This window comes from Moschus berezovskii, chromosome 7 (assembly GCF_049115385.1).
Source record: "Moschus berezovskii isolate FMDL1 chromosome 7, NW_MosBer_1.0, whole genome shotgun sequence".
NCBI classification, from domain to species: domain Eukaryota; kingdom Metazoa; phylum Chordata; class Mammalia; order Artiodactyla; family Moschidae; genus Moschus; species Moschus berezovskii.
In genome coordinates this window covers 17,491,801-17,519,032 of record NC_142466.1, presented here as the reverse complement: position 1 = coordinate 17,519,032, position 27,232 = coordinate 17,491,801, and the positions used below count along the sequence as shown (strand labels likewise).

At 42.6% G+C, this 27,232-nt stretch overlaps 1 protein-coding gene across 2 annotated transcripts in view; it reads left to right on the top strand.

Annotated features, from left to right (window-relative positions):
* The window catches only part of ACO1 (aconitase 1), a 70,266-nt gene that overhangs the window by 23,866 nt on the left and 19,168 nt on the right, over positions 1–27,232 (top strand). The window contains exons 1-12 of one of the 2 annotated variants that reach the window (XM_055428109.2): positions 959–1,097; positions 2,898–3,016; positions 8,189–8,357; positions 9,764–9,901; positions 17,251–17,320; positions 17,440–17,623; positions 18,135–18,274; positions 20,287–20,458; positions 22,197–22,297; positions 23,251–23,367; positions 24,482–24,641; positions 26,290–26,425. In XM_055428109.2, coding sequence (XP_055284084.1) covers positions 2,920–3,016; positions 8,189–8,357; positions 9,764–9,901; positions 17,251–17,320; positions 17,440–17,623; positions 18,135–18,274; positions 20,287–20,458; positions 22,197–22,297; positions 23,251–23,367; positions 24,482–24,641; positions 26,290–26,425 — 1,484 coding nt within the window. In that variant the 5' untranslated portion in view covers positions 959–1,097; positions 2,898–2,919. Of the gene's footprint in view, positions 1–958; positions 1,098–2,897; positions 3,017–8,188; positions 8,358–9,763; positions 9,902–17,250; positions 17,321–17,439; positions 17,624–18,134; positions 18,275–20,286; positions 20,459–22,196; positions 22,298–23,250; positions 23,368–24,481; positions 24,642–26,289; positions 26,426–27,232 lie in introns of those variants that run through there. The other variant, XM_055428108.2, reaches the window with a different exon arrangement.

Genomic DNA, 27,232 nt, shown 5'->3' with positions numbered 1-27,232 from the left:
CTGCATGCAGCTTGTGGCTGGAGCCAAGTGGGTGCTGCTCCCTTGGCTGGGCAAACAATGCCTGAGCTGCCTGGCCAGGCGCTGCCTGCTTCCCTTGTTTAGGGCCCCTTCCTGAATTGGGTGGTGTTTTGGTTTCATTCCCTCGCCGTCTTACACATCTCCCTTCCATGGTCCCTCACTGCCTTCTGAAATAAGTGGGCGTTCCTCACCTGACCCTCCACACTGTCCAGCAATAATTCTCAGACTGGACACCTGCTAGAGACACCCAGGAGATTACTGGGTCCCGCTGCTTCCCCAGTCCCTTCTGATTCAGCAGCTTTGGGGGTGGGGGTGGGACCCAGGAGTCTATTTTTAACAAGAAAGATCCCCAGGTAATTCTACTGCAGATGACCTGGGTTGCGTACTTTTGTAAATAGAGCTGCAACATGCCCCAGCGTCCCCTGCTGGCCTTTCTTTAGTTTCAGTTCCAGAATTCCTAGAGAAGGCAGTCACTTGGCCTTTAGTTTCCCCCACCAAATGGCAGCTCCAGCAAAAACCACATGGGATGGGACTTCCACGGTGGCCTACTGGTTAAGTCTTTGCCATCCAATGCAGGGAGTGCCGGTTCGATCCCTGGTTGGGGAGCTAGGATCCCACATGCCTTGAGGCCCCAAAACCAGAACATACACAGCAGAAGCAATACTATAACAAATTCAATAAAGATCTTTTTTTAAAAAACCACGTGGGTCCAGGGGAAAGAGGCCACTCCTAGCAACAAAGTGCTGATCAGATCCGTTCCCCACCCCCCCCACCCCCCACCTCTACACAGCCACACACACCCCCGCACGCACACACTATCTCTCTCACACACATGCCTTTCCACTGCATTCTCTCTTGTCCATTACAGGTGCCCGGACTATCCTGGCCCTCCTGCACAGGGCACTCCAGGAAGGCAGGGCTACTCCTCGCTCAGCTGCCTCTCATCAGAACAGCCCAGCACTGGACTTCAGACAGAGTGAACGAACACATTCTCTCTCTTAAGTTTTTAACTCATTTTCAAACAACTTTATTTGTTCTCAGTTTAAAATGCAAACAATACCAAAGGATAGACGATGAGTGTGAGTCCTCCTCCCAGTCCTGCCTTTGAGGCCGCTGTCCCTCTTCAGGGGCTTCCCTCGTGGCTCAGACAGTAAAGAATCTGCGTGCAGTGTAGGAGTCCCAGGTTTGATCCCTGGGTTGGAAAGGTCCCCTGGAGAAGGGAATGGCAACCCACTCCAGTATTCTTGTCTGGAGAATCCTGTGGGCAGAGGAGCCTGGCAGGCTACAGTCCGTGGGGTCGCAAAGAGTGGACACGACTGAGCGACTTTAACTCACTCATTCGCCGAAGGACCCAGTCTGTTTTGGGTCTTGATGAAGACACGGGCCTGTCTCTGGAGACGAGGCCCACTGTCACTGTTCATCCTCACAGACAGTTGTTTTCTCGACACACGGTCCTCGATTTACGATGGTTTAGCTTACGATTTTTTTTTTCTTTTTTGCCACTTTGGTACAGAAGCGATAGGCGTTCAGTAGAAACACACTTTGAGTTTTGAGTTTTGATCCTTGCCCAGGCTGGTGCTAGGCGGTACTGTGCTCTGCTGTGATCGTGAGTAGCTGCAGGCGCAGCTCCCAGTCAGTCGTGCCATCACTGGGATGAACAACCTCACAGCCATTCTGTACTCGAACAGCCACTCTGTTTTTCATTTAAAATACAGTAGTCAATATATTACATGAGATATTCAACTCTGTATTAGGTTATCTTGCCCAACTGTAAGCTAGCGTTAAGAGTTCTGAGAATATCTGCGGTAGACTTGGCTAAGCTGTGATGTTCAGTAGCTTAGTACATTAAATGCATTTCAGCTTATGGTATTTCCTGTTTATGATGGGTTTACCGAGATACATATCTTTTCATTTTTTTCATTTTATAGTGTGTTGATCATTTCCTATCAGTCATCCCCAAAATAGGTTGAGCTTTTAAATATTTATTCATAAAACCTTGGATTAGGTAGGGAAACTTTACTATTCTTGTATAATAATTAAGACTGAAAAATGGACTGATAAGGATTTTCGCCAAAGAGGTAGATCTAGAAAGCAAGTCTTCCAACTCCTACCCTGGAGTGTTTTGCTCTGAATCGTATAGTTACTTGAATCACTGTTTATCTGTATGGTGCAGGCCAGGTCTTTTTTGTTCACCACTTACAATGTATAAAAAGATACAGGAGAAGTTCTGCCCAGAGCTGGGGTAGAGGGTCCTCTCCAGACTTATTTGGGAGTTTGGCCTTTTATACATCAACCAGGTACCTTAAAGATTCCTTGATGTGAACACACTCTTGCCACCGTATGTAAAAGTGAGTCCAGAAGACTTCTAACTAACAAGTTTATTTCAAATGCTGCAGAGGCAGTTACAAAAGAAAACAGCTGTTTTCAAGCCCGCTCTTCCAGAGTTCAGGTTTTATGTAGTTATACAATGTCACATGCTCCAGACCTCATACCTCCTATCAAGCAAAACATGAATCCAGCTCAGATGTTCATATGTTTGCGATTTGCCGTGTGACAGTTCCTTCATTTCCCTTCTGCCTCATGTCTTATCAGTGCAATCATGTTGGAAAGTTTCAGATATAAGACAAAAGAAGTTTGGAATGGTACAGTCTTAAGAGGTGAATGCTAGCTTTCACAGGAGCTTCACAGAGGTCATTTTCTTTGCTAAGAATATCATTCTGGTATTCATTTGTGTCCCACCCTTCCCACCACTCTGAAAAGATAATAAGTGATTTCTTGAAGTCAGTGTGTATCATAATTGTTAAAGAGGGCAAATACTCATTGGAATAAATAAGATCCAGCTTTGAGAGTAGAAATTAAATGTTCTCTGTCCTTTTCAGGGACACGTGGTCATCAGGAATCATGAGCAACCCATTTGCACACCTTGTTGAGCCTTTGGATCCTGCACAACCAGGAAAGAAGTTCTTCAATTTGAATAAATTGGAGGATTCCAGATATGGTCAGTACATGGCTCTTTGATATAAATGCTCTGATAGCAATTGGAATATCAGTTGTGTACTAAGTAAACTACCTAATAAATCAGCCTTTAGGAGAGTTGGAAGAGGGAGTAGCAGAGAATGGCTGAATGGTCTCGGATTAACCACACAAATACACACACACACCCTCCTTACATTGCTCATTTTCCAGTAGACAATGGTTATATACATATAACATTTATATAACACTTGGTATAGAGAGTGTTTGTACATGTATATTATTTAATTTGAATAACAAGCCTATCAGGCTATATTCAAAAACATTAAAATGTCCTGAGGAAGCTGAGGCCCAAAGAGAGTCAATGGCATGATTAAATAACAACTATGTAGGTAATAGGTGGCCAGCGGCAACAGTCAGGCCGCTGGGTGGTGGATTGGCCCTAGGGCAAGCAGTGGCGGCAGAGAGGCTGGGGAGCTATGCACTCCTGGGCTTCCTCCAACATCAGTCAGCTCCAGGCAACAACTCCAGAAGGGCCTTTGCCCAGGCCCTCGGGTGGAATGTTGACCAACCCACCCAGCAGCCAGTGAAGGTTTACACGCTCAACGAGAACCAGCAGTGGGACAGCCAGGGCACTGGGCACGTCCTCCAGCTACATTGACAACTGAAGGGCATGGCCCTGCTAGCCAGGGCCTGACAAAACGTGGTCCACTGGAGAAGGGAATGGCAAACCACACCAGTATCCTTGACTTGAGAACCCCATGAACAGTATGAAAAGGCAAAAAGATATGACACTGAAAGATGAGCCTCCCAGGTCTGTAGGTATCCAGTTTGCTACTGGGGAAGAGCAGAGAAATAGCTTCAGAAAGAATGAAGAGGCTGAGCCAAAGTGGAAAGGACACCCAATTGTGCTGTGCCTGGTGGTGAAAGTAAAGTCCGATGCTGTAAAGAACGGTATTGCATAGGAACCTGGAATGTTAGCTCCATGAATCAAGGTACATTAGATGTGGTCAAAAAGGAAGTGGCAAGAGTGAACATTGGCATTTTAGGAATCACTGAACTAAAATGGGAATGGGAGAATTTAATAATGATGACTATTATATTGACTACTGTGGACAAGAATCCCTTAGAAGAAAATGGAGTAGCCCTCACAGTCAACCAGAGTCTGAAATCAGTATTGGGTGCAGTCTCAAAAATGAGAGAATGATCTCTGTTCGTTTCCAAGGCAAACCATTCAACATCACGGGAATTCAAGTCTATGCCCTAACCATTAATGCCAAAGAAGCTAAAGTTGAACAATTCTGTGAAGACCTACAAGACCTTCTAGAACTAACAACGACAACAAAAAATGTCCTTTTCATCATAGGGGACTGGAATGCACAAGTAGGAAGTCAAGAGATACCTAGAGTAACAGGCATGTTTGGTCTTGGAGTACAAAATGAAGCAGGGCAAAGGCTAACAGAAGTTTCGCTAAGAGAACATACTGGTCAGAGCAAACACCCTTTTCCAACAACACAAGAGACAACTCTACACATGGACATCACCAGATGGTCAATACCAAAATCAGATTGATTATATTCTTTGTAGCTGAAAATGGAGACGCTCTCTGCAGTCAGCAAAAACAAGACCTGGAGCTGACTGTGTCTCAGCCCATCAGTACCTTATTGGAAAATTCAAGCTCAAATTGAAGAAAGTAGGGAAAGCCACTTGGCCATTCAGGTATGACCTAAATCAAATCCCTTATGATTATACAGTGGAGGTGACAAATTGAGTCAGGGGATTAGATCTGGTAGACAGAATGTCTGAAGAACTATGGACGGAGGTTCGTAACACTGTACAGGAGGTGGTGACCAAATCCATCCCTGAGAAGAAGAAATGCCGGAAGGCAAAATGGTTATCTGAGGAGGACTTACAGATAGCTGAGAAAAGAAGGAAAGTGAAAGGCAGGGAAAGATACACCGAACTGAATGCAGAGTTGCAGAGAAAAGCAGAGAGAGATAGTTCAGTTCAGTTCAGTTCAGTCGCTCAGTCGTGTCCGACTCTCCGCGACCCCATGAATCACAGCACGCCAGGCCTCCCTGTCCATCACCAACTCCCAGAGTACACTCAAACTCATGTCCACAGAGTCGGTGATGCCATCCAGCCATCTCATTCTCCGTCGTCCCCTTCTCCTCCCGCCCCCAACCTTTCCCAGCATCAGAGTCCTTTCCAGTGAGTCAACTCGTCGCATGAGGTGGCCAAAGTATTGCAGTTTCAGCTTTAGCCTCAGTCCCTCCAATGAACATCCAGGATTGATCTCCTTTAGAATGGACTGGTTGGATCTCCTTGCAGTCCAAGGGACTCTCAGGAGTCTTCTCCAACACCACAGTTCAAAAGCATCTATTCTTCGGCGATCAGCTTTCTTCACAGTCCAACTCTCACGTCCATACATGACCACGGGAAAAACCATTGCCTTGATTAGATGGACCTTGGTTGGCAAAGTAATGTCTCTGCTTTTTAATATACTGTCAAGGTTGGTCATAACTTTCCTTCCAAGGAGCAAGCGTCTTTTAATTTCATGGCTGCAATCAGCATCTGCAGTGATTTTGGAGCCCAAAAAAATAGAGATAAGAAAGCCTTAAATGAACAATGCAAATAAATAGAGAAAAAACAATAGAATGGGAAAGACTAGAGATCTCTTCAAGAACATCGAGATTCCAAGGGAACATTTCATGCACAGATGGGCACAATAAAGGACAGAAACAGCAAGGACCTAACAGAAGCAGAAGAGATTAAGAAGAGATGGCAAAATACACAGAACTGTACCAAATAGGAAAAGGAGTGCGTCAAGGTTGTATATTGTCACCTTGTTTATTTAACTTATATGCAGAGTACATCATGAGGAATGCTGGGCTGGAAGAAGCACAAGCTGGAATCAAGATTGCTGGGAGAAATATCAATAACCTCAGATATGCAGATGACACTACCCTTATGGCAGAAAGTGAAGAGGAACTCAAAAGCCTCCAGATAAAAGTGAAAGAGGAGAGTGAAAAGGTTGGCTTGAAGCTCAACATTCAGAAAACAAAGATCATGGCATCTGGTCCCATCACTTCATGGGAAATAGATGGAAAAACAGTGGAAACAGTGTCAGACTTTATATTTTTGGGCTCCAAAATCACTGCAGATGCTGATTGCAGCCATGAAATTAAAAGACGCTTGCTCCTTGGAAGGAAAGTTATGACCAACCTTGATAGTATTTTAAAAAGCAGAGACAGTACTTTGCCAACCAAGGTCCGTCTAGTCAAGGCAATGGTTTTTCCCGTGGTCATGTATGGACGTGAGAGTTGGACTGTGAAGAAAGCTGATCGCCGAAGAATAGATGCTTTTGAACTGTGGTGTTGGAGAAGACTCTTGAGAGTCCCTTATACTGCAAGGAGATCCAACCAGTCCATTCTAAAGGAGATCAATTCTGGATGTTCATTGGAGGGACTGATGCTAAAGCTGAAACTGCAATACTTTGGCCACCTCATGCGACGAGTTGACTCACTGGAAAAGACTCTGATGCTGGGAAAGGTTGGGGGCGGGAGGAGAAGGGGACGACGGAGAATGAGATGGCTGGATGGCATCACCGACTCTGTGGACATGAGTTTGAGTGAACTCTGGGAGTTGGTGATGGACAGGGAGGCCTGGCGTGCTGTGATTCATGCGGTCGCAGAGAGTCAGACACGACTGAGCGACTGAACTGAACTGAACTGAACTGTACGAGAAAGTTCTTAATGATCCAGATAACCACGATGCTCTGATCACTCACCTAGAGCCAGATTTCCTGGAGTGTGAAGTCAAGTGGGCCTTAGGAAGCATTCCTACAAACAAAGCTAGTGGAGGTGATGGAATTCCAGCTGAGCTATTTCAAATCCTAAAAGATGATACTGTGAAAGTGCTGCACTCAATATGCCAGCAAATCTGGAAAGCTCAGCAATGGCCACAGGACTGGAAGAGGTCAGTTCTCATTCCAATCCCAAAGGGTAATGCAAAGGAATGTTCAGACTACCACACAATTGTACTTATTTCACATGCTAGCAAGGTAATGCTCAAAATCCTTCAAGCTAGGCTTCAGCAGTAAGTACATCTTCCAGATGTACAAGCTGGATTTAGAAAAGTCAGGGGTACCAGAGATGAAATTGCTAACATCCACTGGATCAAACCAGTCAAACCTAAAGGAAATCTACCCTGAATATCCAATGGAAGGACCGATGCTGAAGCTGAAGCTCCAGTTCCTTGGCCACCTGATGCTGATTCACTGGAAAAGACCCCGATGCTGGGAAAGACTGAGGGCAAGAGTAGAGGAGAACGACACAGGATAAGGTGGTTGGATGGCATCACTGACTCCATGGACATGAGTCTGAGCAAACTCAGGGAGGTAGTGAAGGACAGGGAGGCCTGGCGTGCTGCAGTTCATGGTGTGCAGCGTGAGACACAACTTGGCAACTGAACAACAAAAAGATAGCGGAAGAGGATGAAAACACAAGCCTTTTTTGTCCCAACTCCTATGCGTTTCTGCCTTTGTACTCTTGCCTTTTCTGGATAAGACTAGTGAATAATTCTTATGTATCAAGATGAACCACTTCTTTTATAAGCAAAATAAATTTTCTTGAAAATTACCATTGGCTTATTCTAAAAAACATGGTTACCAATGACCATGCTCCATGGAGTTTAGGTGTTTATTTCCTTTGAAAGGTATATATGACTATTCTTTGGTCTTATTTTAATCATTGTCAAGGGATTATTTTCTCATTTTTTACACACTGAGGTTTCATAACAAATACTATTCTGTGTATGTGTGTATGTGTGACTTTTACTAACAGTAATACAGCAAATTAAATAATCTAGACTGATTTCTTTCATGATAACTTAAGGGAAGCTCTGTTACTGGATTCCAAGGCTAGGCAGCCACTGGTTATGAAAGAATTAACTGTAATATTTTATTTTTGTCTAGGCTTAGGTATTTTCTAGTAAGTGAATATCTCAAACCCATTCAATGTTCTTATATTTCAAATCGTTGAAATCAGTTTAAATTTACTCTCTTTCCCTCTTGAAAGACTAGAGGGGATGTTGCCTTGTATCAAGTTTGGATGGAGATTGGCTTTAAAGAGCTCTGATCATAAGATGTCTCATGAATTTTTGTTTGTTTTGTTATGCTTTCTCCTTTTATTCCTAGGATCCTTACCATTTTCTATCAGAGTTCTCCTGGAGGCAGCCATTCGGAACTGTGATCAGTTTTTGGTGAAGAAAAATGATGTTGAAAATATCCTGAATTGGAAGGTCATGCAGCATAAGAACATAGAAGTGCCCTTTAAGCCTGCCCGAGTCATCCTGCAGGACTTTACGTGAGCCTCGTGTCACCTTACTCTCTTCTCTCCCTCCCTTGTCAGCCTGTAAAGAAGGCTTTTTAAAGGCAAAAAAAAAAAAAACCCAACACAGTGATCGTGTGATTTTTCACTCACTATTCAGAGACACTTGAAAGCAAAAGAGGGCGGTCATCCCAGATGGCAGGAGATAATCTCAGGGATGGTACTCATCCACCTTTTCCAGCGGCGGAGGTCATTGTCCTTGGTCTTGAAGATCCTAGTCCTCAGTGTACTAGCAAAAAAGTTGAAAGAAACAGCATGAAGTGGAACTGTCTTAGAATCTTTTCTCCCCCACATCCTGTCACCCAGGGAGCCAGGTTTTAAACAGCCATCCTTGGAATGTTGATATGTATCACTGGAGGGGAGATAAACGTAGTTTGCAAGGCCTGATGTGTTGCTGTTAAGTCTCTGATCACACCCTGTTAGTCCCAAGAACTGCTTCCCGTCACAGCCTCACTTTAAAAAAAAAAATCTATTTATTTATTGGTTTATTTTTGGCTGCACTGGGTCTTTATGGCTGCCCACGGGCTTTTAGCTGCAGTGAGCAGGGAATACTCTCTGGTTGTGGTATGCTGGCCTCTCATTGCAGTGGCCTCTCTTGTTGCAGAGCACAGGCTCTCAGTACATGGGCTTCAGGAGCTGCGGCTCCTGGGCTCTAGAGCGCAGGTTCAGTAGTTGTGGCACACGGGCTGAGTTGCCTTATGACGTATGGGATCTTCCCGGATCAGGGATTGAAGCCGTGTCCCCTGCATTGGCAGGTGGGTTCTTAATCAGTGGACCACCAGGGAGGCCCTTCACAGCCTCCTTCTGTGACAACTACCTTTTCATTTTTTTAAACGATGTTATTTTATTCCTTCTGGAGACCAAATTTCATTTTTTTAGGGGATGATTACTCATATTTTACTCTGTAATATAATAAAAAGGAAGGATGCACTTATTATAAACTTGATTCACAGCCTGCTTTTCTGAGTTATAGCCACTCCTTTAAATTTGGTCTGAAGTTGAAGGGTGTGATCTGTATGTCTTGCCCAGGACTTTGTTAACCCACCATGTGAGTAGGGAACAGTGATAGCAGAAAAAGTTCCAAAGTTTTTAAGTGCCAGCTCTCTGACAGTTTCTCTGCCTAAACCACATTGGTTGTGAACTTTAATGCAGGAATAAAATTGCATATAGACGTACCACTCAGCTGTGATACCCATTACTGATGTGATTTCCACTCAAGGAAATGTATTTAGCAGCTTTCACTCTTCTGACATCCACCAGCAGCTGGCTCCGCTGGTGAGACAGCCCTCTTGCCAATATTTTCAGCAGAGACAAAAGCTGAAAACAACCACATAACACTTGTTTAACAGATTTGTTTTCTGCTTAATTCTCCCATTTCTTAGGGGTGTGCCAGCTGTGGTTGACTTTGCTGCCATGCGTGATGCTGTGAAAAAGTTAGGAGGCAATCCAGAGAAAATAAACCCCATCTGTCCTGCTGATCTTGTCATTGATCATTCCATCCAGGTTGATTTCAACAGAAGGTGAGAGATTAGGATGAATATTTGGGTTTTCTGCTTTGTGCAAAATCTTGGAGTATAAGTCTTTCTTGTGTGTGTGTATATCATTAAATAAAAGAAGAAAAATCTTTAAACGATATATTCAGAAAAACTCAAACTTACTATATATTTTCCCTTGGAGTTTTTTTTTAGTGATGGGGACATTAATCTTTTTTTCCTTTCTTTTTACTTCCTGCGGGGGAGCAGGCTATGTTTAAGTCTAAGTTTGGGTGAAAAACACAAACAGATTTCTGCCAGGAGAGCTTGTTAGTACAAGTATGTGTGTGACCTTAAAAGAGTTTAGGTGTTTTGTTTTGCTTTTTCTAACCACTGAATCCTTAGTCCTCTTTTGATTCCAAGTGATTATTTTATATCTCGCCATCTCTGCCTCTCCACATGAGTGTCCGTAATGTCTGTACCTTTCTTTTCCTTTGGTACTTCTACCGTTCGGGATATTCGGTTCTCTCTTCCTGCCATAACCCTACCAATAACCTACCAGTAAAATCTCAGTGGCAGTAGACGATAAAAATGTATCTCTTACATGTCTACCAGTTAGTTGGGAGGCCAGCTAATCTCAGCTGAGTGTAGGGCAGCTGTGCCTCACCCAGCCTTGGCTGGGTTGACTGCTTAACTGCACATCTGCAGGGCAGCTAGGCCTGCCCCATTCTCTGTGGGCTGCTTTGGGAGCCCAGGCTAAAGGAGAAAGCAGCTGTCGGGGCATCACAGAGGCCTGAGAGAGCAAGCGGGAACCTGCAGCATCTCTTGAGGCCTTGATGAGGGCCTGACATCTGATCACTTCTGTTCACAATGACATTAATCAGAGCAAGGCCCACGGTCGAGCCCAAAGTCAGGGGTGGAGGCATTCACTCCAGTAACTGCAAGATTACACAACAAGGGTATGAATACAGGGAGGGCAGCCAGGTACTGCTGGAAGGCTGATTCCTTCACTTAGAAATGTAACTAAGTAAAATTATTTCCAACTTTAGATAGAACCTTAGTTAAAAAGAAATAACTGTTCTGCATACAATGCTGGGAAAATTAATTCTCTGGTAGAAAAAACAGTACCTATGATTGAAAGCATTAATATTTTTAAAGTAAATCATCAAACATTTAGAAGAAAATGTAACTCTGTGTGTCAAATGTCTTGACGAGGAAGATTTTCTCAGTTGAGAGGCGATGAATGAAACAAAGGCACAGAGACTGCAGATGTAAGGACCTCAGAGCTCACAGGCGACAACTTGAGAAATACTCTCAACAGGGTTAACAGCCTTAATACATACAGAGTATGTGTGACCTATTTGAAAAAAAAAAAGAAACAGTAAAACCCAGCAAATAAGTGGGCAAAGGAAAGTAGACATTTCACAGTAAAAGAAAATGATAAACAGTATATAAAGCCTTCTCAACTTTACAAGTAATAAAAAGGTAAATTAAACCCTTGAGATACCATTTTCTCTTATCAACATAGTTAAGATTAGAAAATAAATGTTATTAATTATAAAGGTGTCATGATGGAGACACTTTTATACACTGCTGATAGTGCTAGAAATTAGAAATAATGAAAGCACTGTGTATTTGGATCCTTAGAAATTGCCATGTCCTTTGTCCTGGGATTTCTACTTCTAAACATACCCTTTATAGTTTTCTGAAATTCAGCAGAAGCTTAGTGACTAAACAGTGCTCTTTAAAGTATTATTTATAATAGAGAAAACCTAAAAGCATTCTAGGTGTCCCAACAAAGGAGAGTGATTTATTAAATTACATACATCCTTATAATAAGTATATTAAGTAATTGTTAAGGTTATATTTAAATCCTTAATAACACTTGGAACATGCTCATGTGTTAGCTCAAGGAGCCAGGTAGAAATTGCCTGTATAGAGTGATCTCAGTTCAATGAAAAGCTGCTGCTGCTAAGTCACTTCAGTCGTGTCCGATTCTGTGCAACCCCATAGATGGCAGCCCACCAGGCTCCCCCGTCCCTGGGATTCTCCAGGCAAGAACACTGGAGTGGTTTGCCATTTCCTTCTCCAGTGCATGAAAGTGAAGTCGCTCAGTCGTGTCCGACCCTCAGCTACCCCATGGACTGCAGCCTGCCAGGCTCCTCCATCCATGGGGTTTTCCAGGCAAGAGTACTGGAGTGGGATGCCATTGTCTTCTCCGCAATGAAAAGCTAGGCAGAGATTAAAGAATTGGAAAGAGAGGTGCCAAACTGCTAAGCGATTATAACTATTCTTTATTTTTACAATAAGAAGCTGTTGTTTTTATAATAGAAGTTCATTTAAGAATGTGAAACCAACCTCACAAAGGGAAGAAGAAAACCTCAAAACCTTTATTTGCTTCCTTGCAGTTTAAGTGGGTTCCATATAGCCTTAAGAGAAATGTAGAAAGTGGTCACTCTCAAATTAGTATTGACAATATCCAAACCAGAAAAATTCAGGAATAGAGAGAAATCTGCTTTGTCTCCTGAACTGTCAGTTCTTGGAACAAGCAGACTGGATACTTGCCAGCTCTTTCCTTTCCTTTGGACTCTAAACCCATCCTTAGGCTTTTTTTTTTCCCTTAAATTACATGAGCTCAATCTAATATTTTGATTTCAAAGGGAAGAGTTAAAAATACACGAGCTATTGTCCTATTGAAGAGTATGTTTCCTAAAGTCCTACTTCAGAAATGAAGGCAAAGGAGAAGAGGGTGTCAGAGGATGAAATGGTTGGATAGCATCACTGACTCAACGGACATGAGTTTGAGCAAACTCCGGGAGATAGTGAAGGACAGGGAAGTCCATGGGGTCACAAAGAGTCGGATGCAATTTAGCAACTGAACAACAACAACTTCACAAAATCATGGGGTACTTTTATCTTTCTTGAAGACTCTTATTGGCCTTCATGGATTTACCTTTATTTCCCTGGTCTGGAAAGTAAAAGTACTGGTGGAGACAGAATTGCAATTATTTTAATGCTGAAGTTATTTGACTCAAAACTCAAAGAACTCCTGACTCTTAAGTAGGTAAAGAATCTGAATCAGCACCAAGTTCCCTGTGACTTGGTTTCCTCTTTAAACTGTGACATCTATGAACTCTGGTTTCAATTTTTTATGAACCTTTTTCATTTACACTGTAGTATATGTGCTGCCGAAGCGAGCACCATTTACACTGTAATACTGAAAATATTCTTTTGAAAAACACAAAATCCAAGGTTGAGCTTTGATCTAAAATGATACCCAAATCTAGCAAACACTTTTTTTTTTTTTTTAATTTGAGAGAAACATTTCTGTGAGAAGCATTTTCATTGCTAGTGTTTTGTTTTTATTTCTTGAGTTTGGTTTTGCAATTTGACCTCCCAGTCTGTTTCCTCATTTTTGTAAAGAATTAAATGTGGTATGTCTCAACTTTTGTGGAACTCTGTGCTGTGGGCTTATTTCCAGCTATTTCCAGAAATGAACTAGTACAACTGGGTAAGGGGTGGTAGGATGGTGAATTTTCTCAGTTAAGTATTTCTAAGCTCTTTCCTTGGTGTGAATATTAGTAATTGGCTTCACACTATCTTTAGGGATCAAGGATCTAACTAATGCATTATTATAATGTTTTTTAAAGTTATCTCAGAAAGAACCTTTTTAAAAATCCCAACAAGAATATAGCAATTTCCAACCAGATTTCAAGCATGTCTGAACTATTTCCTCTATAAATATTTTCTGTGAATTTCTGGAGTACCATTAAATGTAATACTCAGAAACTTTGAACTGCATCCAGATCTGATTTCAATTTATGTAAATAAGGGGACATTTCCTCTTTAATCTGTGAGTCCATTCACATTCAGAGATCTTATTAAAAACTCACCAGGTTGGGTAAATCTAGGGCAGTTCTGAGTGGTGAAAAACTCTGAATTCTAGGTCTGTTTATTCATTCGAATAACTAGAACTAAGTTAAAGAAAGAGCCAAGGTTAGCATGAAAGTTGTTCTGTTTTAGTGACTAAAAGGGTTGTTGTTGGTGGGTTTTTTTTTAAACTTAGAATTAACATATCATAAAGCAGCCTAAGAATTCTGGCTTCCGCTTCTCCTGTGACTGTGTCATTTATATCAAACTGATGGTCCCAAAATTCTGTGGGTTAAATTCTGTGCTTCTGCTGTAAGGAGCTCTGACATCCTTCTAGAGACAGGAGGATGAGGCATAATGACGGGGGTCCGTGTGTGCTCAGAGTACGGCAGAAGAGATGGAGCAGGGCCATACATGACTAAGAATAATGTTCCAAGATGCCTTTCCTTTTTTTTTATTAAAAAAATTCTATTTAACAGACCTATTGTGTGCCAGTATTTGTTCAAGAAGCAGGTTAGTCTCAAAAAGCAGAGAGATTAGAGAATGAATAGCTTGAATGCAGTTAGTAAGTGTAGGAATGAAATCTCTAACTTGGAGAGTTGGGAGGTTTCTTTCAGGAGTATCAGTTAATCTAGGTCCCCAGGCATGTTTACCACAAGGAGCTGGAAAGGCATTCTACACAGAGAGAACAGAGCATGCGAAGGCCTGAGGAAAGTGTGGTGTGGGAGAGTATGAAGGCCACAGTGCCGCCGAAGCAGACAGTTTGGACCGGAGGATGGGAGACAGTGCATGAAGGAAGTCTGAGGTCAGACTGAAGGACCTTGTTTTTTATAGAAAGGGATTTGTACTTTATTTAGAAAATGGGATCCCCTGGAAGAGTCAACATGGGTTGTGAAGATCTGTATTTTGGAAAACCAAATTCTGGTGACAGTACAAAAGATAAGGTTGACTAGAAACTGGACAGGACGCTGTTTCTGGAATAAATACTCTGATAGCTGTAGGTACTAAGTGGGAGAAGAGGAGATCATTAGATGAGGGATGGACAGACAAGGACAAGGAGGAGATGTAGGGAAGAAGGTCACACATTAGAATTTGACCTGTTGCATTTGTGGTGCCCAAAGTGTTCCTGGTATAGATGCTCAGGATACATTCGGAATATGGAGCTGGACCTGAAGACACAGGTGGGGACTGGAGGGATGGAGCCCTCAGTGTTCTAGGATGAAGGTGGAGGGTCTAAAGACACAGGTGGGGACTGGAGGGATGGAGCCCTCAGTGTTCTAGGATGAAGGTGGAGGGCCTAAAGACACAGGTGGGGACTGGAGGGATGGAGCCCTCAGTGTACTAGGATGTAGGTGGAGGGTCTGAAGACAGGTGGGGACTGGAGGGATGGAGCCCTCAGTGTACTAGGATGTAGGTGGAGGGCCTAAAGACACAGGTGGGGACTGGAGGGATGGAGCCCTCAGTGTACTTGGAAAAGTTATCTAATCTTTCTGCACTTCAGCTTCCTCTTGTATACACTGGGATAATAGTAGTATCTACGTGAGGGGTTGTTATGATGACCGAATGAGTTCATGTGTGTAAAGTCTATGATGTGTCTTGCATGTTGGCCTCTGCTGTAATTATTATGGTAGTTGTTGCTATTACATCATCAGCTCCACTGCTGCAGTTTCTGTAACTACTACCGCAAGGAGGCAGTATAGGGATTTAGAACATTGATTCTGGAGTCAGACTGCCTGGGTTTCACCACCAGTTCCATCATTTACTTGCTGGGTAGTCTTAAGCACCCGGGTTCGATCCCTGGGTCGGGAAGATCCCCTGGAGAAGGAAATGGTAACCCACTCCAGTATTCTTGCCTGGAGAATCCCATGGATGGTGAAGCCTGGTAGGCTACAGTCCATGGGGTCGCAAAGAGTTGGACACGACTGAGCAACTGAACAGAACGGAACAGAACAGTCTTAAGCACCTTACCTTCTGTCTGTCTCCTTTTGAAAAAAAAAGTGGATATTAGTTGCCCCTAACTTAAAGGGACTCTCAAGAGTCTTCTCCAACACCACAGTTCAAAAGCATCAATTCTTCGGCGATCAGCTTTCTTCATAGTCCTACTCTCACATCCATACGTGACCATGGGAAAAACCATAGCCTTGACTAGACGGACCTTTGTTGGCAAAGTAATGTCTCTGCTTTTTAATATTACTATCAAGGTTGGTCATAACTTTCCTTCCAAGGAGTAAGCGTCTTTTAATTTCATGGCTGCAGTCAGCATCTGCAGTGATTTTGGAGCCCCCAAAAATAGTCTGACACTGTTTCCACTGTTTTTCCATCCTGCAAGGAGATCCAACCAGTCCATTCTAAAGGAGATCGATCCTGGGTGTTCATTGGAAGGACTGATGCTAAAGCTGAAACTCCAATACTTTGGCCACATCATGCGTCGAGTTAACTCACTGGAAAAGACTCTGATGCTGGGAAAGGTTAGGGGCGGGAGGAGACGGGGACGACAGAGAATGAGATGGCTGGATGGCATCACTGACTCTGTGGACATGAGTTTGAGTGAACTCCGGGAGTTGGTGATGGACAGGGAGGCCTGGCGTGCTGTGATTCATGGGGTCGCAGAGAGTCAGACACGACTGAGCAACTGAACTGCACTGAACTTAAAGGGCTATTTAGAAGACTAAATTAGAAAACAATTGTAAAGCACTTTAGTGCCTAGCTCTTGTAATGTCAGTAAGTGCTAACTGTCAGTTAGTGAGGTCTGACTTAGCTCTTAGCTGTTAATTTTACTCTCCTTTTCCATGCTCACTCAGTCCACGACACACAGTTTACACAGTCTTCCTGTGTGCTAAGCACGTGGAGTCACCACTATGACTCATTCTTGACTCAAAACAATGTAGTTTGATTATAAAAACTCTGGAAAAGCTTCCTGACGCTCTGCATTGTCCACATCCATCCTGATGGATGGAATGACTTTGAGCAAACCTTGGCATGTATTTTGGGTTTTATAGATGTTCTTGGGCAGCACCACCTGCCCTGTAAACCTCCATTTGGAGGATAGGAGGTTGTGATCCTACAAATTCCCGTGCCTCCTGGCATCACTGGGTTCCTGTCTCCCAACATAAAACAGATGAAAATGCCAGTCCCAGGCATGGCTCAGCTCAGAGAGGTGTCATAACAGAGTCACAGATGAGAAAAGTGTATGGAAAGAAGGCTTCTTTAAGAATCTAAACTGCTGTTCTCATCATAAATGTATTAAGTCTATTCCTAAGACTCAGACTTTATGATTAGAATAGTTTTTACTTAGATTCACTTAATGTTTTCTACCCACCATGTTTAAAGGCATTGTAAAAAAAATCACCTGAATCAAAAAATAAAGTTCTTTTTTCTTTGATTAACTCTTCTTTGCCATGTGAATAAATGCATTACCACCCAGCAGGCCTACAGATGATATGCCATTTGGTTTATTATCATCAATAACTTTGACTGGTAACAGTTTAAGCCTCAAAATTTATACGTTTAGTTGTTCTCTTTGACAGGGCAGACAGTTTAAAGAAGAATCAAGACTTGGAATTTGAGAGAAATAAAGAACGATTTGAATTTTTAAAGGTACGGGCAGAGATTGGTTCCATTGATTGATTCTTCATATGTGTGGGGTGCGAGGGAGAGGTGAGCTGCATAAAGGTGTGTCTGGCAGTCACAGTGTTCCTCCCATTTCTCAACCCTAGTGGGGCTCTCAGGCCTTTCACAACATGAGGATTATTCCACCGGGCTCAGGAATCATCCACCAGGTGAATCTGGAGTATTTGGCAAGAGTGGTCTTTGATCAGGATGGATATTACTACCCAGACAGCCTTGTGGGCACAGATTCGCATACCACCATGATTGATGGCTTGGGCGTCCTCGGTTGGGGTGAGTGCTCTTTGGGGTTCCTGTTCCATATATGCTGGTCTATGGCATGGACCTCGATTTACTTTGATCCCATTACATTCCAGCAGCATGAATTTGAGTGACCAACAAATATCGGAGAGGTATTTTTGTCTGTTTTGCATACTGCTATATTTCCAGTGCCCCGAAAAGTGTTTTGTGCCTTTTACATAGTATGATGTTTAGAAGAATGAATTGGAACAGGGGGTTAGGGACATTTAAAATAAATGAAAACCACCCAGAGAGTCTGTTAAAAATGGATACTCCTGACCCTCACTCTCCTTTTCAGTATGGAATCCTGGGGGTTTTGATCTAGATGTCGGGAGACCACACTCTGAGAAACACTTGTTAAAAATTCTGTAGAGGGAAATAGAGGAAAAGTAACTGTTCTTTATGGAAATATAGGTCTACACTAGTAAAATACTGTAAGTGGGTTGACTACTTATTAATGATACTGAACTATGCCTGAGAGTCATGAAACCATTATTGCATACAGGTGTAGGTGGTATCGAAGCAGAAGCTGTGATGCTGGGCCAGCCAATCAGCATGGTGCTTCCCCAGGTGATCGGCTACAGGCTGGTGGGAAATCCCCAGCCCCTGGTAACATCCACTGACATCGTGCTCACCATCACCAAGGTAACCAAGTGCTGCCTCTTCTGGGGTCTTAGAGTCTCAGTGGCAAACTGGGAGGAAGTCCTTGATGGACTCTTGGTTTCCACGTGCTCTAGAAATGCTAGGAAACAGTACGTTGATAACTTTAAAAGAGATGAGATAAGGTGAGAATTCTGTGGTCAAATTTCAGATCATTAGGTTCACGTCACTCTTCTGTTGCTGCATGAATCTTTTTCTTTAAAAAAATGTTTTTGAAACCGTGAAATAGTTTAAATACACAGAAGTTAAAATGACACTTATATGCCCACCATATAAACTTAACAGATGGTAACATTTTGCTGTTTTTGCTTCAGAGCTCTCTCTGTATATACATTTTTTTAAGAAGTGAAATGTAATGTTTATGGCTAAAGCCACCCTCCTCGTTTCTAGAGATGATCACTATGCTGAGGTTGTACAAAATCATTTCCATGCATATGTTTATACTTCTGTACTTCTTCCATGTGGTTCTTCTTTGTATGTAAATAACAAACTCTTTCTATGAATCATTTTTGACTTTTAAATTTTCTTTCTCTGTATTTTAAGTTACTTTATTGTAATGGATGTTTTTCCAAGCTGGAAAATACTAGTTGTTGTTTGTTTGGTTTTTTTTTTGCCCTTGTTGAAAGTAATCTTTTATGATGATTTGCTTCCTTTGCAGAAAGAAGGCAGTTTCATTTTGAAAGATTATTAGAAAAGTAATTTTTTTTATTATCACAGAGTTTTTTCTGGTTGTAGTTTGGAGACTTGGGGTATTTTGGATGGATACTATAGTTTTGACTTAATCTTCATGGAAATCAGAATTGGATATGTTTGAATACTACAGCTTAACAGAGATGTCCACATCGTGCAAGTGTAGAATAATATAGGCTTTACCCACAAAATTTGGCAGAATTCCACATAATCAGAAGAGCCTGTCTACATGGTTGTCCACCCTTCATGAAGCTGATTTCATGCAGGCCCAAGCTGGTCACGGATGCTGCAGCTCTGGCTGATGGCTTGTATGGAAAAGACGTGGGAGTCAGACTGCCTGACTCTTTTGGTTGCCTTTGACTTACACCTGTGTTCAGGATATTCATTCATTATACACTTGGAAACAAGGCTTTGCTTACTCAGCAAGTGCAAATCGCAACTAATTTAAGCTGAAAGAATTTATTTAATCTTTAGAAAGTTTTCTCATTTTGAAAAACTTTTCTTAATATTGTGTTTTTATATTGTTTTTTCTTTTTCAAGAACTGTTTTAAAATAATTTTAGATTTATAGGCGAGTTAATATAAAGGTAATACAGAGTTCTGTTACCTTTCTCTCAGCTCCCCCAGATGTTAACATCTTACCTAACCATGGTACGTTTATCAGAAATAGTAGTTAATATTGGTATGCCATTTTTAACTAAACTAGAAACCCCACCAGTCTTTTTAGTAATGTCCCTTTTCTGTTCTAGGATCTACTACAGGATACCATGTTGTATTAGTTGCATTGCTTTTTAAGTTTTATTTTTAAAAGTAATCTATAATGTATGCTTAGTTGTGTCTGACTTTTTGCGACCCCATGGACTGTAGCCTGTCAGGCTCCTCTGTCCATGGAATTTTCCAGGCAAAAATACTAGAGCAGGTTGCCATTTCCTACTCCAGGGGATCTTCCCAACCCAGGGGTCCAACCTGCATCTCCTACATTGGTAGGCAGATTCTTTACCACTGAACCACCTGGGAAGCCCATAATCCAAAATATATTGGGCTAATTTATTGTTTGTGTTGACTCACAAGGCTAGTTTATGAAAATTGCAAGGGGATAGTTCTGCATTTTAAATAAGGGTTATCAGGACTTCTCTGTTGGTCCACTGGTTAAGACTCTGCTTTCCCCATGTGGGGAGCACGGGTTCAATCCCTGATTGGGAAACTACGATCCTGCATGCTGCCTGGCATGACCATAAAAAATAAATAAATACTGGAAAAAATTGTGGGTTATCAAATCTCAAATTCTGTTATTATCCTGTTGCTCAGCACCTCCGCCAGGTTGGGGTAGTGGGCAAGTTTGTCGAGTTTTTTGGGCCAGGAGTAGCCCAATTGTCCATTGCTGACCGAGCTACGATTGCCAACATGTGTCCAGAGTACGGGGCCACTGCCGCCTTTTTCCCAGTTGATGAAGTCAGTATCAAGTACCTGGTGCAGACAGGTAAGTGCAGAACCCTGAGAACAGAAGGTCGTTTGTATAGTTCAGAGAAAGCTGAAAATTGGAGTGCTGCCTTCTGCCTCTGTCCCTCAATTAAATAGTAGAGGCATCACCCTAAAGAGCAGAAGGGAAGGGATGGTGGGGAGGGGAAAGCTGCAAACTACACCCAGAGATAAGATTGGTTTCTGTGATCTAGAGGTGGCCACTGAACCTCTTACTGATCTGGTACTGAATTTCTAACATCTATTGAAATGAAACAAATGGTTTTAGAGAAGGCGAACCGTTTATTAGACGGAAACCTACAATAAATTTCTCCTGTGTGTTTTCATGGAGAGGATGACACGGGGTATAGTGAACGCTAGGACCCAACAACAGGTCATGATAAATATGCTAATGAAGGTCAGGCAGCCATCTGTTATAAGATCCATGCTGACAGCTGATGACCTTGACAATTCAGTGAAAATGAACAGGCAAGCAAAAAATGCTGATCTGATGTGGATCCAAGAATCAAGTTCTCCAGCAGTCTTAATTTACTGTCAGAGAAATGGGAGGACTGCGTGTCCATTGGGCAAACCATGCGTATTATCTCCTGCAATCAGGGTCTTTCTGAATGAAACAGCAGAGCATTTGGGGTCGTATTCCTGGTGATACAGTGTCATGAATTAGGACTTTGACCTTTGGAGTTAAACTCCGCTTCGTCTCCAGGTTCTGCCATTTACAGCCTGTGTTCCATGGAAAAGTTGTTTAATCTTCTTGAGCCACTGTTTCCTCATCTATACATGGGAATCATAATAGTGTTTGTCCCAGAAGGTTGGGATGAAGGATTAGAGATTGAAATAATGCATTGAAAAAGTTTAGCTCACAGTGCTGGGCACACAGCTCGTGGTTTGTGGTAGGAGATGGGGGAAATTACCATCTTAACAGGACTCATGTAGAATGTTGAGGGTCTGTGGCCACTTGAAGGCAGATGCATAGGAGGGGCACTTTGGCAATTTGCTGAGCCTTGCTGCTGCTGCTGCTGCTAAGTCACTTCAGTCGTGTCCGACTCTGTGTGACCCCATAGACGGAAGCCCACCAGGCTCCCCTGTCCCTGGGATTCTCCAGGCAAGAACACTGGAGTGGGTTGCCATTTCCTTCTCCAGTGTGTGAAAGTGGAAAGTGAAAAGTGAAAGTGAAGTCGCTCAGTCGTGTCCGACCCTTAGCGACCCCACGGACTGCAGCCTACCAGGCTCCTCCATCCATGGGATTTTCTAGGCAATAGTACTGGAGTGGCTTGCCATTGCCTTCTCCGTTGCTGAGCCTTAGGAGCCTCTTAATTAAGAGCCATAATCAGGACTTCCCCAGTGGTCCAGTGATTTAAGTCTCCATGTTTCCAATGCAGTGGGCATGGGTTTCATCCCTGGTCAGGGAACTAAGATCCTACATGCCACACAGTGCCACCAAATAATTGGGGGGGCAAAAAAAAAGGAACTATAACCCAGAGAGGAGTACTTATAAGTAAGACTAGAATCCTTTTCAGAAAACAGTCCCTTCGGTAGAACAGCAGATTGGTTCATGGTCCCTAGTAAACAGCAGCATCAGTTGGAAAGTCAGACCATGATTCCGCAGGCTGCAGTGTCAGCAGAGGGCTTGGAGTGTTTTAAGTGAAACCCCCATTATTTATGCAGTTGCTGCTAAAGGTATTAGTTTCATCAGAAAATACTGACATCTGTTACTTGTTCCTTCTTAAAATGCCCATTAGGTCGTGACAAAGAAAAAGTCACACATATTAAACAGTATCTTCAGGCTGTAGGAATGTTTCGGGACTTCAGTGACTCCTCACAAGACCCAGACTTTGCCCAGGTACGGGAGCACCTCTCACTGAACACGCTTCCTCTTCCTCAAGCCTGTGCTTTTCATTGTGAAAGTTTTTCCTAGGCGGGTGTACTTGTAGGAAATTAGTCACTGCCAAGCTATCACAAAAGAACAGGGTGTTAAAAATTAAAAAGATAAGGAATTGCAGACATAACAAAGTAACATAACTTCCCCCGTTCTTCCTGGCCATTAGGTTGAGTGTCTCCTGTCTTGATTTATTCCTCTTATGTAGACGACCCTTGGAGAAGAAGTTTAGAAGGACTGGAGCTATTTAAAGGCCGATTAAGCTCATCAGAATTATAGATGGGGAAGAAATTAAAATGCAAGCCAATCAATTAAGAGTGAGCCTATCAGTTAGTTCAAATTTATCCACTGCTTATCTTCACTCATTGTCTAGGGTGCAAACTAAACCCACATTTTTCTCTACAGCCAAGATCAGAGGGTAAACCAGATGTGGGACTATTATTTCCTTTCCTGTTATTAATACACTGAGGGAAGGAAATACTCCATCAGAGTAGGGCCCATTTCTTGGCATTGATGACTTAATGACAACATCCCTCCAAGTCATCTTAGAAAAATTACAGTGGTTTATCTGTCGTTTCATTAGGAAACACATCTCAGACTAACTTAAGCAATAGAAAGGATATATGAGCTGCTTTATAAAGAGAGCCAAGTGGAAGACCACAGCAGCCATAGTGCCCACCCTGGTCTTTCTGAGAGTGGGCAAGGCTTCTGCCTGTCGCATGCTACCAAAGTGCTCATCTGGATCTCTGGAAATTCCCTTCACTGTTAAAAAGGGACCCTGACTTTCTTGATTTTGAATGTGATAGTTTGGTTTGTTTGTTTTTATTGTTGTGGTATAAATTCTCTGGCACAGCTGTGTATTTTTTCTTTGTGGGTATAATGCCAGTTTTATGGTTCCTTTTCTTCTGGGTGGACAGGTTGTGGAGTTAGACTTGAAAACAGTAGTGCCTTGCTGCAGTGGACCCAAAAGGCCTCAGGACAAAGTCGCCGTGTCTGATATGAAAAAGGACTTTGAGAGCTGCCTGGGGGCCAAGGTAGGGAGCTGGGAGAGGTGGGTGGAGACCCTCCCCATGCCTGGCTTCTTCATGCACAGGCTTCTTTTCACCCCTCTCAATGATGAATCTTCCTGAAGCCTAGTACTGAAGGCATTTCCTCTCCAAACTGAACCCCTTGGTGCCTCCTCCCACCTTAGCTAAGAGCTGAGCAGCTTCCTTACAGCCTTCTTTTGCCTATAAACACACTCAACACTCCTTTCCATTTTTTCTAACTCTCCTTTTACAAAGCATGTCCACTTTTCACATGACTCTCACCACAGCATTCACTCTGCTTGAACAAGCTGTCTGGCCACTAATTTTGTTCACACCACCCCTGCCTACATGCCCTTCCTCCCAAGCATGCCCTAGTCTCTCAGCTCCTCCACAGCATGGCCTCAGATCTCATAGCACAAAGTCATCTCTCCCTCATTTGAACGTCCTGGCATCAGTCTAAGCCCCTGTGATGGCGTTTCATACCCTTTAGCTTCATTGTTGGTACTTTATATTATTTGCATGTCTGATTCTTTTACTAGACTCTTTAAGTTTGAGGATAGGACTTATGTTGTAGTCACCTTTGTATCCCACGCAGTGTGCCCAGCAGAGCATCTCGTACACAGCAGATTTTCAATGAACATTTCCCAAATGAATGATTAAGATTTGTGATGGGTTTTATCCATGGAACATCAGCATTTTACCAAATGTTCAGCTGCACTGTGTTCGCCTCATTGCTCCTGCTTGACTGAATCTGGCCAAAATGGCACCTTTTCCTAAGTTTCCTTATGGTTAGTGTCTGTGCCCTCTGTCGCCATTATATCTATACTAATTTGCTCTAGTCAGACTAACTTTAAGCTAAATTTGTAGTTTTAGCGTTTCAATATTTAAGGTGGGAAGGAGGTAATTGTTAATAATTTCAAAGCAAAATAAGATTCAGAAATCATGTCTCCCTTTTATAAAGATTTAAAAAGAGGAAAGGGAACTTTAATTTTTCTGTAGCATTTCAGAGTTCACCAGCTGAGATGGTTATGTTTTAAGAATTATTATTACCAAAGTGCTTCTCCTTCCAAAGTGAGAACTTTTGACCATATATATATTTTTTCTTTTTTTCTTCCTATAGCAAGGATTTAAAGGATTCCAGGTTGCTCCAGACCATCATAATGACCATAAGACATTTATCTATAATAACAGCAAGTTCAGCCTTGCTCATGGTTCTGTGGTAATCGCTGCCATTACTAGCTGCACAAACACCAGTAATCCATCTGTGATGTTAGGGGCAGGTAAATACATCTGACGGTCATGTGGACATGTGCGTGGGAATTTCCAAGACATAACCCAGGGGCTTAATTAAGGTCTATGTATGGGGCTTCCTGGTGGCTCAGACCGCAAAGAATCTACATGCAGTACAGGAGACCCGGATTTGACCCTTGGGTTGGGAAGATCCCCTGGAGAAGGGAATGGCAACCCACTCCAGTATTCTTGCCGCAGAGTCCTATGGACAGAGGAGCCTGGTGGGTTACAGTCCATGGGGTCACAAAGAGTTGGACACGACTGAGTGATAGTTCCCTGAACCTTATCCTTCCAAGATGCAGAGACTAATTGGTCCAGAAATGTTTATTCAATCAACAGTGCCCAATTCAAAATATTTAAAGTAGTATGGTCTTCAGAATTAACACAGAAAATAAGGAAAAGAGAGGAAAGAAAGATGAATTTATGGTAGAGCCTAGAATCTTGTGTCAGAATTTAGAAAAAGGAAAAAATGTTTTCCCGCCACAGATTGTTCTTCGTAAACTCCCTTTTTATACAGTGGCACTTAGTCTTAGATACATTGTCAAGTGCATCTGAATTAGCACCCAGGGTGCTTGGTTGATAAAACTTATCCGCCTGTTATGCAGTTCTGGTTATTTAATGTTTACATGCAGAGTTTCACTAATATAAGGTCCCTTTAGTTTCCAGATTTTAAAACATCCCAAAGAGTTCCTCTTGTGTCCACACACACATATTTCTTTCTTTATGAAGTGGACAGGTGCATAAGGAAAACTTTCTTTGCCAAGAATTCGTCTATTGCCCCCTAAGCTTTGGACAAACAAGTTTCCTTAAGATAAGACACCAGCTTTTCTGTAGCTTTTTGTCTCTTAATACCCACACTCCTTATTTCTTTCCTACTTCCATGAGATGTCCTAAGTCAGGGCACCCAAGTGTCCCTGTAGCACATAGCCTCTGGATTTGCCCAGAATCAAGTGACCCAGCAGCCCTTGATCTTCCACTTTAAGAAATATCTGAGAGCAAGAGTTTTAACTTCTAGGTGGACCATACTCATCGCCAACTAGCACACAGTTCGCATACTTTAAGATGGGGCCCTGCCAATTATTTTTTATCTAAATATAATTATAAAGATTGCTTTCCCTCCAGAAATTAAAAACTCACTCTATAATACAATCATGAATGGTTTATCTCTTTAAAAAACAAAAAGCACTTATCTTTTTATGTCATTCACGTACACGGCTCATTTTGAGCTTACTGAACAAATGTGAATGACTTTGTGCTGTTGAGCAATTGGTTTCTGTCGTTCAGTCTCTCAGTCGTGTCTGACTCTTTGCAACCCCATGGACTGCAGCATGCCAGGCTTTGGTTTCTGCTACTGCTAACTCACTTCAGTCGTGTCCAACTCTGTGCAACGCTATAGATGGCAGCCCACCAGTCTCCTCCGTCCATGGGATTTTCCAGGCAAGAGTACTGGAGTGGGTTGCCATTGCCTTCTCCAGGCTTTGGTTTCTGTTAGGCAGCAAAAAATGGCAGAAAGCTCCAGCGTGAGTGGGGTCCTGTCAGGCGGTGCAGGAAGTGCAGACCAAAGTCAGTGTTTCCTGAACTGTCTGTGGCACCTAGAGTGGGCAGCCCCCAACCATGTCTGTGTTTACCGTTTTACAGGCTTGTTAGCAAAGAAGGCTGTGGATGCAGGCCTGAGCGTGAAGCCTTACATCAAAACTAGCCTGTCTCCTGGAAGTGGTGTGGTCACCTACTACCTGCGGGAAAGCGGAGTCATGCCTTACCTGTCTCAGCTTGGGTGAGGGAGAAGTCTCTTACACCCTTGCTTTTGTTGTGTTGTATTCCACAGATACCTTGCTCAGTCCCCTTGAAATGGATATAAGCTTATCTGATGGTATCTAATCGCATAGTCTTTCGTCAAATGATAAATGCTGCAGACCTAAACCCTCACTTTCCAACAGATAGGGCCTTCCTGTACAGCTGGGCTGGTTGTTCATCAGACAAGGGTGCCTGTGAAGAGACGGGCTGATGTCAAGCCCGTGTTCCGCTGTGGCACCGCACTCCTAGGGGAGGGCCGGCCTTTCTCAGTCCCATGCAGGTGTGCTGTGGGCTAATACTGGCTCTGCCACAGAGAGTCTGCCCTCTGTGTGAAAATAATTATTGCACATGCCCAGAAATGTGATTCACTGAAGTCAATTATCTGTTTCCAAATACACTTTCTCCTAGTAACCCACTCTCACTAATTTAATTGACATAAATCTTTATCATGTACCTCATAGAAGTCGGAAGTCCCTGGGAGTATATAATAAGAGTAGTGAATAAAGATATCAGATATCTGATTTCGACTTTTAAAAATTACAGATCATTTAGGTAGTCTCCTCATAATTTACTTATAAATTTAAAAAGTAAATTACTTATAAAAGTAAATTATATGGAATAGAATAGAGAGACCAGAAAAAAACCCATTCACCTACAGTTAATTAATCTTCGACAAAGGAGGTAAGAATATGCAATGGAGAAAAGACACTTTCTTCAATAAGTGGTTTGGGAAAGCTGGACAGCCTCATTTAAATGAATGAAATCAGGATACTCTTCACACTGTATA